At 59.5% G+C, this 12,087-nt stretch overlaps 2 protein-coding genes across 4 annotated transcripts; both read left to right on the top strand.

The window, feature by feature from the left end:
- Nucleotides 1–838: 838 nt before the first annotated feature.
- On the top strand, nucleotides 839–7,272 carry E2F4 (E2F transcription factor 4). 2 transcript variants are annotated; one of them, XM_028501905.1, is made up of 10 exons: nucleotides 840–1,022; nucleotides 1,452–1,561; nucleotides 1,704–1,865; nucleotides 2,176–2,219; nucleotides 2,927–2,988; nucleotides 3,209–3,506; nucleotides 4,003–4,212; nucleotides 5,958–6,005; nucleotides 6,212–6,256; nucleotides 6,355–7,272. In XM_028501905.1, exons 1-10 carry the CDS (start codon nucleotides 888–890, stop codon nucleotides 6,468–6,470), a joined length of 1,230 nt encoding a protein of 409 aa, XP_028357706.1. In that variant the 5' UTR covers nucleotides 840–887; the 3' UTR covers nucleotides 6,471–7,272. The 2 variants fall into 2 exon arrangements, with proteins under 2 accessions (XP_035867890.1, XP_028357706.1); XM_036011997.1 differs by lacking the exon at nucleotides 4,003–4,212 and having other exon boundaries at nucleotides 839–1,022.
- A 185-nt stretch (nucleotides 7,273–7,457) lies between these two features.
- ELMO3 (engulfment and cell motility 3) lies at nucleotides 7,458–12,087 on the top strand. 2 transcript variants are annotated; one of them, XM_028502024.2, is made up of 20 exons: nucleotides 7,458–7,775; nucleotides 7,923–7,963; nucleotides 8,056–8,128; nucleotides 8,313–8,363; nucleotides 8,575–8,744; nucleotides 8,831–8,930; nucleotides 9,033–9,184; nucleotides 9,279–9,357; nucleotides 9,485–9,535; nucleotides 9,633–9,755; nucleotides 9,848–9,979; nucleotides 10,087–10,188; nucleotides 10,292–10,400; nucleotides 10,507–10,643; nucleotides 10,742–10,905; nucleotides 11,008–11,120; nucleotides 11,209–11,313; nucleotides 11,414–11,496; nucleotides 11,581–11,667; nucleotides 11,755–12,087. In XM_028502024.2, the coding sequence occupies exons 1-20, from the start codon at nucleotides 7,698–7,700 to the stop codon at nucleotides 11,965–11,967; spliced, it is 2,163 nt and encodes a 720-aa protein (XP_028357825.1). In that variant the 5' UTR covers nucleotides 7,458–7,697; the 3' UTR covers nucleotides 11,968–12,087. The 2 variants fall into 2 exon arrangements, with proteins under 2 accessions (XP_028357825.1, XP_035867887.1); XM_036011994.1 differs by lacking the exon at nucleotides 8,313–8,363.

The following is a 12,087-nucleotide window of genomic DNA, read 5'->3' on the forward strand; positions in this document are numbered from 1 at the left end:
AGCGAGAGGCCTCTACTATAACTGTATTGCAGTTTAAACCCTTCTCTGTCCATTTCTGCTTGTCTTACAAGTGTGGATTTTTCAATAAACTTCCTGCAGACAGATCCCTGTGTCAAAGTCTGTTTCCCAGAGAACTTGACCAAAAATCAACAATGATAACAAAAATGTTAAAAATAACAAAATTATACCAGCAAAGACATATTATTTCCTACACACTAGGAACTGCTCTAAGTGCTTTACATATTTTGTGCATCGGTGAACATGTTTGCATTGGCTGAAAAGGGGTTCTAATTCCATGGCCTCTGAGCACTGCAGTGTGGAGACAAGAGAAAGACTAGGCTAGGGAAAGACTAGGTCGAGGTTGCAGACCAGAGGACAAGCTAGATGTAGTTAGTGCTTACTGTTTGGCTGAAAGTGAAGTGCGATAATAGGGTAGGTGACCTCAAGACAGCGGGGTAGCTTATAGGAGCAGGACTGGGGAAACACAAGGGCTTCATCTGGCAGTGTGGTCCCCTCTCCCGACACGGGGGCTAGGGCAGAGTTAGTGGTGTTGGGGCAGTCTGGCCATCCAGGAAGGTTTCAGTGACTCCCATTTCTCTACTGCCGGGCTGGCATCGACTTCCTCCAAAATATTTGCATCAGGTCCCGTCTCTCGGGATCCCTGGGTTGTTTTCGTCCTTTTCGGCGGTTGAATATTTGCTGATAGTCCCCGAAGTTTTGCGGCCATGTCCGCAGAGAGGAATTGTTCCAGGTTCCCTAGGAGAGCGCGGGGAGGAAGCGGAAGCAACGACGCTGGCGCCGGCGGCTGGCGGTGAGGAACGGAAGCGGAAGTGGCGGCGGCGCCGGCCTGGCCTGGCCTGGCAGAGGGGAGGCGGCGGGCGGGCGCGATGGCGGAGGCCGGGCCACAGGCGCCGCCGCCCCCGGGCACCCCAAGCCGGCACGAGAAGAGTTTGGGACTTCTCACAACCAAGTTCGTGTCGCTTCTGCAGGAGGCCAAGGACGGCGTGCTTGACCTCAAGCTGGTGCGGCCCGGGCTAAGGGGCAATAGAGGGGATGGTGGAACAGGCCTGGGCAGGTAGCGGGAACCCCCGGGGCGGCCCAGCGAAGCCCTCAGAGAATAGGCCGCCATCCGTGTGCTTTCTCACAAATGGGAGGCCGGGAGCAGTTTAATCCGTTCAGCTGAGGAAATTGGGTGTCAGCTGTGTGCCAGTGTCGGGAGCTGCAGGTGCAGATCCTCGTGGCCCTCCCTGCCCGGGGAAAAGAGCAACAGAACATCAGTTCAGCCTGAGCCAGACCTCTTTCCGCCCTGGGGTCCTGCGCTACTGTAGTGGCTGGGAGGAGCGTTGGGACTGTCCATTGCCTTTCCAGACTACTGCAGACCAAGTCTCAGGGTACCTGAGGGTACACCTGAGAGTGGGACTGAGCATCCTGTTCTCTGTTCTCTCTGCCAGGCAGCTGACACCCTAGCTGTGCGCCAGAAACGGCGGATTTACGACATTACCAACGTGCTGGAAGGTATTGGGCTGATCGAGAAAAAATCCAAGAATAGCATCCAGTGGAAGTGAGTGAGGGCACCTGGGAGGGTAATGGGATCCCTTCCCCAGAAGTGTTGCGGGGGTGGGGGTGGAGGGTGCAGGAGAGAGCAGGGACCATGAGACGCAGAGTTTCTGGCAGCCCCTCTCAGCCCCACTCCCTGGGTTCAGGGGCGTGGGGCCTGGCTGCAATACCCGGGAGATTGCGGACAAGCTGATTGAGCTCAAGGCAGAGATCGAGGAGCTGCAGCAGCGAGAGCAAGAACTGGACCAGCACAAGGTGTGGGTGCAGCAGAGCATCCGGAATGTCACTGAGGACGTGCAGAACAGTTGATATCCTCCTGGCAGTCCCTGCTCCTGGGGTGTGGGCGAGGGGTCCTCTGGTCCATCTGGGTTTGCTGTGTGGTGCTCTGGGCCCTATCCCTCTTGAGAGGCTGGTCCTGCAGCTCTTGGCCAGGTCCCAGCCTCCTGCTTCTCTTTAGAGCCCCTCCCCTACCTGTGATCCCTCTCCATCTGGACCCCCGTCCCGGGACCTTCTCTAAGGGTTTGTATGTTAGATGTCTGTCAAAGAGCTTGGTCTTCTCTGTGATCTACCGTCTGTCGCCATAGGCAGGGCATCAGTCGTTCTCCTTAACCCCCACACCTTGGCCTACGTGACTCATGAGGACATCTGCAGATGCTTTGCTGGTGAGCAGAGCCTGAGTGGGGGGAGATGGGGGCGGGGCTGGGCTGAGCCACAGTCCTGAGCAGTGGGCTCGGTATCCAAAGAGAGTTCCATCTCTTAAGAGAGTTCCTGAGGCCTTTGTAAAGAGGAATCAGGCAGGGTAAGTTCTGGATCTGAGGGTCCCCGGGACCCTGTGGAGACTAAACATACTGAGAGGATACAAGAATCTTGGGCTGAGTTCCTGGGTCTGTCCCTTCCCTGTCTACCCTTGGGTTTGGCTTCTGCATCCTTGTTTATGCGTTCGTGCGTGCTTGTATCCAGGGGGCAACAATGCCCACTTCCAACCTGTAGTTAGTTTAGTTGCGTTATGGATACAGGAACAGCCCCTTCTCCATCTTTCATCCCTCAGACCGGTCCTGGGGAAGGGATGTTGGCCTTGGCCAGAACATCTACACCTAGGGAGCAGCCCTCAGCTGAGGATGTGTGATGCCCGTGGCCAGCAATTTTTTGTTCCACATGTTTGAATCTGGATTTTCTGGTTACAGACCCCTGGGTCCTTGGAAGGAGAAAGGCTCTAGTTGTCTGTTCAAGCCATTGTGGGGGATGGGTGAGGCCTACTGTCTGGGCCCTCAAAGACCGTAATGTCCTTCCTTGCTCCAAGGGACAGGAACCCCAATTCCCAGCTCAGATTGAGCCCCTGGGCCCTGACTCATCCTCCTTGATATTCTAGGAGACACCCTCCTGGCCATCCGGGCTCCGTCTGGCACCAGCCTGGAGGTGCCCATCCCAGAGGTGGGTGCTCATCTCGGGCAGGCAGGGTTGGTTGAGGGTGGATGCTGGCTGCGGAGCCTGATAAGTCCAGGGTGGGGCAGGTAGGGGGAGGCCTGAGCTTTTGGGTTATCTAGGAGGATGGGCAGCCTGGAGTGGGAGAGGACACCGTGGCTCATGTGGGGCAGGAGGCAAACCTGCTTCCAGTTCCACCTGCCCTCTGTCCTCTGTCCCACACCCCCAGGGTCTCAATGGGCAGAAGAAGTACCAGATTCATTTGAAGAGTGTGAGTGGGCCCATCGAGGTGCTGCTGGTGAACAAGGAGGCATGGAGCTCACCGCCTGTGGCGGTGCCTGTGCCGCCGCCTGAAGATCTGCTCCAGAGCCCACCTGCTGTCTCTACTCCTCCGCCTCTGCCCAAACCTGCGGTGGCCCTGCCCCAGGATGCCTCACACCCAAGCAGTCCCCAGGTGACCACCAGCACCTGTGTCCCTGGCAGCACTGAAGCCCAGGGGATGGCCAGTCCAGCAGCTGAGATCACAGGTGAGACATGATGAGCATCTGGTGACAGAGTGATCTCTGGGACCCAAGGGGCAATATCCCGGGGTTGTGGGATGCTATACTCGGAGCTGGCAGAGACCCTGTGGGGGTTGTCCTTTTTCTGGCCCCCAGCTGACCTCCCCTCGCTGTGACAAGGGAGCCCTCTTTAACAGCAAATCTCTGACTGAGTGGAGGGGCATTAGTGGTGGCAGTTTTCCCCCAGGCCCACCTATGTCTCACTGGCCCCAACAGCCCTTCTGGAAGGGTGGTCACAGCTTCCATGTTGTCCGTGAGTGCCCCGCTCTCACAGGCCTCGTGCCCCTGTCTCCTTCAGTGCCTCATTTCCAGGCCACCTCTTCAGGGGGAACTGGCAGTGCCTAACTGTCCTAGGGCCTGGGAGCCAGGGCTGTAGGCATCCTGGCCGTGTGTCCTGTCACAGCCAGCTATGATATCCCACTTCCTGCCCCCAAGTGACTGGGTTTGGGACATGTGGTTGCAGTGAGTGGCGGCCCTGAAACTGATAGCAAGGACAGTGGTGAGCTCAGCTCACTCCCACTGGGCCCGACAGCACTGGACACCCGGCCACTGCAGTCGTCTGCCCTGCTGGACAGCAGCAGCAGCAGCAGCAGCAGTAGCAGCAGCAATAGCAGTTCATCTGGACCCAACCCTTCTACCTCCTTTGAGCCGATCAAGGCAGACCCCACAGGCGGTGAGTACTTGTCCCACTGGGAGTAGAGAGAACCCAGCCTTAGCCAGTCTGAGGTCAGAAACAGAACTGGGTCTGGGAACTCAGCTGTCCTAACTCCTCAGCCAGAGCTGGCCAGCACGAGGGCCAGCTGGAGCGGGGAGCTCAGCCTCCGGATTCAGTGCTGGCGCCTGTTTGTCCCCCTTACTGGTCTGTTACAAAATTCCCTGGCCCTGCCTCAAACCCTGCCTGCCACCCTTCGACTCGGGTCTCAGGAAGGTGAAAGCACTCTCTCGGGGAAGGGGCTGTGGTGTGGCCCTCAGGCCGCAAAGACGGCAGCCCTTCCCCGGGGGAGGCGGCATTATCTCGCTGGAGTCCTGTCTCCATCTGGCAACTTGAGTGTTCCTTTCCCAGGACTCCTTCTCCCCAGCCTATAGGCGCTGCTCTCTCGCTAAACGATGCTTTGTCCCTTCTGTCTCCCTCTCTCACTTTCCCTGTCTCCTCTCTGTCTGGACTCTGAGAAAGTCATCTCCACTCCACTTCATATCTTGATCTCCTAATCACCCCCTGTTTGCGGCAGTCAGGACCCCTGCACCCCCCTTCCCCAACACACACCCCTCATGCTCTTGGTAAGTTGCCCAACCCTGACTGTCAGCCCCAGCGGGTTTCAAGGCTGCTGTGCTCTGATGGCCTCTTGCTCCGTACTGATGCTTTTTTCTCCTTTGGCTCTAATGATGCCAGCTCTTGGCCCTTCTCTCACTGGCTTCCCTTCTGACCTCTTCCTGGCGCTTCCTTAAACAGACACTTCCCAGGTCTCTGTCCCATGCCACACCTGCAGAGGGCTAGATGAACCCCTAGGCCCCATCTTGCTCAGGTGTTTCTCCTGGACCCCACACTTATGTCCACGTGCCTTCTTCCTCACATCCAGTAGGCTCTCCATTCCCACGTGTTCTCAACTGCACTTGCTTTTCCAGTCCCAGCTCCTTCTCCCTCCTTCTCCTCCCACATCACATCTGCTGAGTGAGTTCTGTCCAGATATCTGTCATATCCTCAACACTCAGGATCTGCCAGTCACCTCTGGCATAAATTCTTCAGCATCCTCCTCGTTACCTCGGTCAATAATGTCCGAAGCACAGCCTGCCTGGCGTTTCTGTTTACAAAAGTACCTTTCCTGGCTTCCTAAGGCCTGCTGGGTAAAACCAGAACCTCGTAGCCTAGCATAGGACATCCCTTGTGATCCAGCCCCAGCACTCCTCTCCAGCTTCCTTTTGTCCTGCTTTACATGTGCATCCTCCCAGTCAGACCTTTGTGGCAGGGCTGTCACTCTGTAGCACTAGCCCCTGTTGAAGTGTCTGCCGCCTTCTCTGCTAGGTAACCCTGCTCAGATGTGGTGTCTGAGCCTGCCACCGAGGAAGTGCCCAGTAAGGGTGGGGGTGGACGGGGTATTCTCCAGGCAGGGCATCCTCCATCAGGCAGGGTATGCATGCTGAGCTCATAAAGGAAGGGTTCTGCTTGCCCTTCTGCAGCACTTCTGAGTTAGAAGGGCTATGCCACCTGCAATGAGCCTTTGGTACCTTGGGCTTAACACTGAGGCATTTGGGTCAGCAAGGGTGATTGACAGACAGTGCCAATTTGGCTTGGGGCAGGGCCTCCATCTCTTCAGCCTGTGAAACCCCAGAGTGGGTGTTACAGGATCTGAAGAGGTTGGGGACTCGAGCGGGGCTGGGCTGAACCTCTGTGCCCTTGAGCATGACTTTCTTGTCTTTCAGTTCTGGAACTCCCCAAAGAGCTGTCAGAAATCTTTGATCCCACACGAGGTAGGGCTATGTTTCTCCTTAGGGCTAGGGTATGGGCACAGTTTGCTGGGTCTTAACAGCAGTTTTCTTGCCCTTCTGGGACCTATGGTTGTGGTTGGTACCTGGACAAAGTGTAAAGGTTCCTGATTGGGGGGTTCCCTTCATGGGCTCTAGTGCATGGAGAAGCAGGAGCCAGAAATGTAACTGAGCTCTTTCTCCTTCCACAGAGTGCATGAGCTCAGAGCTGCTGGAGGAGCTGATGACCTCGGAAGGTGGGTGGCCGAGGGAGGTGGGGAGTGGGTGTGGACAGGGGGTTGGGCAGCTGTTGGGTAGGGCCTTGGCCCCAGCCTCAGTCTGGTACTCTCCGCAGTGTTTGCCCCCCTTCTCCGCCTTTCTCCACCCCCCGGAGACCATGATTACATCTACAACCTGGATGAGAGTGAAGGTGTCTGTGACCTCTTTGATGTGCCTGTTCTCAACCTCTGACTGATGGGGACGCCCTGTGTGGCTGGGACACAGACTGTCTAACCTGAGGGCTGCTTGGGGACCTCCACACCTCACCCCTCCACAGCTTGAGAGCCACAGACGCCTGGCCCCCCCAGCCTTCCCTCACTGCAGTTCCCGCCACGGCTCCCACTCCTGCACTGGCACCTGTGTTGTGCTGGGAGAGCAGGAGAAAGGGCCTCAGCTTCCTCCATGGTGGCGCCAAAATATTTGCCTGTCCTTTTCTGGAGCCTTCCCCTACCTTGTGTCCTCCCTGTCCCCTCCCTGAGCCCAGGCTCTGCTGCCACCCAGTGTCACAGAATGAGAACCCAGTAAACTCCATAGAGCAGCTTGTCTAACCCCCACTGCCCCGTTCCTGCTAGCTCCTCCCCCTCCCAGGAGGGAAGCTGGGGTGGAGTCTGCCACTTGCCAGCACCACTTCTAGGCTCCTTCACTTCTCCCCACCCCTTTCTTGACCCTAAAGCTCCTGGTCGTCTGTCCCCCTTCTGCCCGATCCTTATCCCTGACAACCTGTAGGTGGTGGTAGGGGGTGCAAACAGGAAGAAACAGAGGTCTCTAGCTAGGAGTCTGGGCAGGTGAGTCCCCGAGGATTGGCCCAACCTCCTGCTGCCCCATAGTCCTTGTTTATTCATTTACCCTCATTTAGAGCCATTTGCGGAGATTTAGAAAGATTTGCCGTAATGAATGGATTCCTATATAAAGATTATTTTTATACTTTTTGCAGCAAAAGGAAGTTGTAATATTTGTACAGTGTCCAAGTGAATAAAGATCATGCCTAAGGCTATCTCTGGTCTGGTTCTTTGCGGGAGGGGGGCCTCCCTGGGACTGCTGGATTGGTGGTGGGATTGGGTGGGTCATCTTTGCTGGAGCCAGAGGTGTGGCAGCGCGGCAGCCCTCCCTTCCTTCCCTCCCCCACCTGCCTCACCTTCGGGTGGGGCGGGGCCTCTTCGGGGCGGGGCGGGGCGGGGGAGGCGCCGTCCTCCTATCTCCGGGACGCCAACCCGGAACTGGCCTCGGCTCCTTCGGGAAGGACGGAGCGCCTCGCCAGGTGTGGGAGCCTGGGCAGTGAGCGGGGTAGTGAGTGCGGGCCACCGGCGTCAGGCTACGGACAGAGGGACACCCTCATTGTCCCCAGGGGCCCAGAGCAGGTGCCCCCTCCACAGGAGGTTGCTCGGTTTAGAAGGCAAAGGCGCCCGCCCCAGCTTGACCATGGCGCCCCCAAGGGACGTGGTGAAGATCGCCGTTCAGAAGCGTGATGCCATCCCGCAGCTCATCCAGCTGGACCAGGTCACCCGGCCAGTCTGGCCAACATCCACCCTAGCCCACCTCTGGGTCGCCCCCTTCCCCTTGCAACAGCCCACCCTACCCCTTCCCCAGGTTCTTCCCCAACTCTTTCCTCACTCCTGGCCTCGTGAGTGACCTCTTCACTTGCAGGCAAAGCCCCTGGCCGCTGTGCTGAAGGAGGTGTGCGACGCGTGAGTGCCGGCCTGTCAGGCCGGGGGGTGGGGGAAAGGCGGGCGGGAGGGGGCGCGCCCTACCTGCCTCACCGAGCCTCCTCTGCCTACAGGTGGAGCCTGGCTCACTCTGAACGCTACGCCCTGCAGTTTGCCGATGGCAGCAGGAGATACATCACTGAGAATGTGAGTGCCCACTGCTCTTTAGACCCTTCCAATTTCTGATTCGGGCCGCGATTCCTTCCACCCCTCACCCTTCTGGAATGTGATCTTTCACCGCGTTTTCAATCATCCCCTGTTTACAACCCCAGTTCACCAACCCTCAGGGCCCTTCCTGATTTCTCTCTCCCTCTTCTGCTGTCTTCTCCAGAACCGCTCAGAGATCAAGAATGGCAGCATCCTGTGCCTCAGCACTGCCCCAGTAAAGCCTCTCCTGGCCCACCCTCATTCCCTGCCCCACTGCCCTTGCCTCCTTTCTGTCCCCCTAAGCCTGTTCCCCAGGTCTGGAGGCTCCAGTCACATCCCTGCAGTGCTCCACCTGGTGGACACCGTGGTCCCCACACCTCAGTCCTCACTCCTTGCCTCCACCCATCCTCCTCGCTCACCTTTGCTTCTGCTCCTGCCCCTGCCAGGACCTTGAGGCTGAGCAGCTCTTGGGTAGGCTGCAGAGCGGGAGTCATGAAGGGCGCCGGGAAGCCCTGCAGCACCTCGCCCTGCTGGCCTCCGACATGACCTTTGCCCAGGAGGTCATCAGCCGTGATGGGCTAAAGAGGCTAGGCACCATCATTGAGGAAGGGGACGAGTGAGCATTGGGCTGTGGTTGGTGGTGGACGTGGTGGGGCTGGGGGTCCTGATCTGGGCCCTGCTCAGCCCCAGATGTCCCCCCAGCCTAGGGGAGGTGCTGGCCCTCGCACTGCAGGCCTTCTTGGAGCTCATGGAGCACGGCGTGGTGTCCTGGGAGACGCTCACTATCCCCTTTGTTAGGAAGGTGGGTAGGCTTTCCTAGGGACAGCAGGTCGGGGCAGTGGGGTGGTGTTAGGATCTGGCCATCCATGCCGGTCAGGTGGTGACGACCCTTACCCCCTTACAGGTGGTGTGCTATGTGAACATGAACCTGATGGATGCCTCTGTGCAGCCACTGGCCCTCAGGTTGCTGGAGAGTGTGACCTTGAGCAGCCCTGTCCTGGGCCAGCTGGTCAAAAATGAGGTTACACTGGACAGGCTGCTGGTGCACCTACAGGTGTAAGTCTCTCGGGGTCGGGTGCAGACGAGGGGAGCACACGAGGGGAGCACAGCCAGATCCTGGATGGCCCGTTGAGCCCTCTTCTCGTCCCAGGATGAACCAGCAGCTGCAAACCAAGGCCATGGCACTGCTGACGGCCTTGCTGCAGGGGGCCAGCCCCGCTGACCGTAAGGTGGGTGTCCGTCTGGGAGGTGGACAAGGGGCAGGAGCTGGTGAGCACTGTGCTCCGCCCTGGGCCTACAGGGTCGGTGCTCGTGGTAGGGTCACATTATCTAAGCCCCCTTCCCACTCACCCTCAGCAAATGCTTGACAAACTGTGGCAGAGAAACCTTCGCCCGTTCATCTACAAGGTACGAAGCACTGGGCCAGGCGGACCCGGACCCCCCCCCCCCATTCCTCCTCTCCCGGTGAGCCCGAGCTCACACTCGTGGGCTGGCTGTCCTACAGAACATCATCCACAGCGCAGTGCCAATGGGCGACGAGATGGCTCATCACTTGTACGTGCTGCAGTCCCTTACACTGGGGCTGCTGGAGCCGCGCATGCGGACACCACTGGACCCCTACAGCCAGGTGGGTGCCTTTGGGGTACACAGGCTAGGGGCAGCTGGAGCTTGGCCTTGACCCTGATGTGACTCCTCCCCACCCCCAAATGGTGACCCCAGGATCAGAGGGACCAGCTGCAGGCCCTGCGCCAGGCTGCCTTCGAGCCAGAAGGGGAGTCCCCCAGTGCTGGGCTGAGTGCTGACCGTCGCCGTTCCCTCTGTGCCCGCGAGTTCCGCAAACTGGGCTTCTCCGTGAGTGACCCTCCCCGAGCCCCCCACCCACCCCTGCCTCAACCCAGGACTGCTGTTGTCCCAGAGGGCGGGGGCCCCGCCTCAGCTGCCTGTCCCCCTTCCTCCAGAATAGCAACCCCGCGCAAGACCTAGAGCGCGTGCCCCCCGGCCTGCTGGCCCTGGACAACATGCTCTACTTCTCCAGACACGCACCCAATGCCTACAGCCGGGTCAGTGTTGGGGAGGGGTGGGCAGAGCAGGACGCCTGCCTGTGAGGGTTCCCATGGGCCGAGCCGTGACGCCCCGCCCCACTCTCCGCTGCCGCCACCCCAGTTTGTGTTGGAGAACAGCAGCCGCGAGGACAAGCACGAGTGCCCCTTTGCCCGGAGCAGTATCCAGCTGACCGTGCTGCTGTGCGAGCTGCTCCACGTTGGGGAGCCCTGTGAGTGGGACTGGGCAGTGTGTCTGGGAACAGGGGACGGAAGGGCAGAGAGGGCCAGGGGCTTTACATACTTTCTCCCTGAGCCCCTCCTGCCCCCCTGCTCCAGGCTCCGAAACGGCCCAGGACTTTTCACCCATGTTCTTCGGCCAAGACCAGAGCTTCCATGAGCTCTTCTGTGTGAGCATCCAGCTGCTGAATAAGACCTGGAAGGAGATGCGGGCCACACAGGAGGACTTTGACAAGGTGGGTGGGTGGGAGCCCGGAGCCCTCGGCCAGGGCAGGGGGCTGTGCCGGGAGGGGCCCAGAGCTCAGACCCTGAACTGAGCCCGGGGTGGCCCCAGGTCATGCAAGTGGTCCGGGAGCAGCTGGCCCGCACGCTGGCCCTGAAGCCCAGCTCCCTGGAGCTCTTCCGAACCAAGGTGAACGCGCTCAACTACGGGGAGGTGCTGCGACTGAGGCAGACAGAGCGCCTGCATCAGGAGGGCACGCTGGCCCCTCCCATACTGTGAGTGGCGGCCATGGGTCCGGTCCTAGACCCTGCTTTCCCCGGTGACCCATGGGCCTGGCCCCAGGTCAGTCCTGACAGCAACCCTCCCCCGCCAACCAGGGAGCTTCGGGAGAAGCTGAAGCCGGAGCTCCTGGGCCTGATCCGCCAGCAGCGTCTGCTCCGCCTCTGCGAGGGGACACTCTTCCGCAAGATCAGCAGCCGGAGGCGCCAGGGTTGTTCAGTGGGCAGGGGGACAGAGGGCGGCTGGCTTGGGGTCAGGGCCCCTCTTATCTTTCCTTCCCTCTTCCCCTTGCTGCCCAGACAAGCTGTGGTTCTGCTGCCTGTCCCCCAACCACAAGGTGCTGCAGTACGGGGACGTGGAGGACGGTGCCAGTCCGCCTGCCCCCGAGAGCCTCTCAGAGCAGCGTAAGGAGGGCAGGGGCAGGGGTTGGACACCTGCTTTCCCAGACCACCCATGCCCTGGGATACCTGGGGCCCCCGTGGTCAGCCCAGCTTCTTCCCACAGTCCCTGTGGCTGACATCAGGGCACTACTGACCGGTAGGGACTGCCCGCACGTCCGGGACAAGGGCTCCATAAAGCAGAACAAGGTGAGGCTGGTGGGGACCTGGGCTTCTTCCCCCCTGCCCTGCCCGGACCCCTGCTCAGTGCTCCTGGTTCCCTTGCCTCCCCAGGACCTCTACGAGTTAGCTTTCTCAGTCTGCTACGACCACGGGGAGGAGGAGGCGTACCTCAACTTCATTGCCCCCTCCAAACGGGAGGTGAGTGTCTGGGCAGACAGAGCTGATGTGGGCAGACGGGCAGGGGAAGAGACCGGCAGGCTCTCATGGCGCTGGCTCCATCCCCAGTTCCACCTGTGGACAGATGGGCTGAGCACCCTGCTGGGCAGTCCCATGAGCAGTGAGCAGACACGGCTAGACCTGGAGCAGCTGCTGACCATGGAGACCAAGCTGCGCTTGCTGGAGCTGGAGAACGTGCCCATCCCTGAGCAGCCACCGCCTATCCCCCCGCCCCCCACCAACTTCAACTTCTGCTATGACTGCAGCATCGCTGAGCCTTGACAGGTTGGCCAAGGGCCGCAGCTGCTGCCACTGTGGTGGCTGTGAAGGGTGAAGGGTGGAGAAGTGCAGACACCCTGATCAGCAGAGGCTGCGGCAGAAATAAATCTGCTTGGCTCTTGG

This window comes from Phyllostomus discolor, chromosome 12, assembly GCF_004126475.2.
Source record: "Phyllostomus discolor isolate MPI-MPIP mPhyDis1 chromosome 12, mPhyDis1.pri.v3, whole genome shotgun sequence".
In the NCBI taxonomy this organism is placed as follows: Eukaryota; Metazoa; Chordata; class Mammalia; order Chiroptera; family Phyllostomidae; genus Phyllostomus; species Phyllostomus discolor.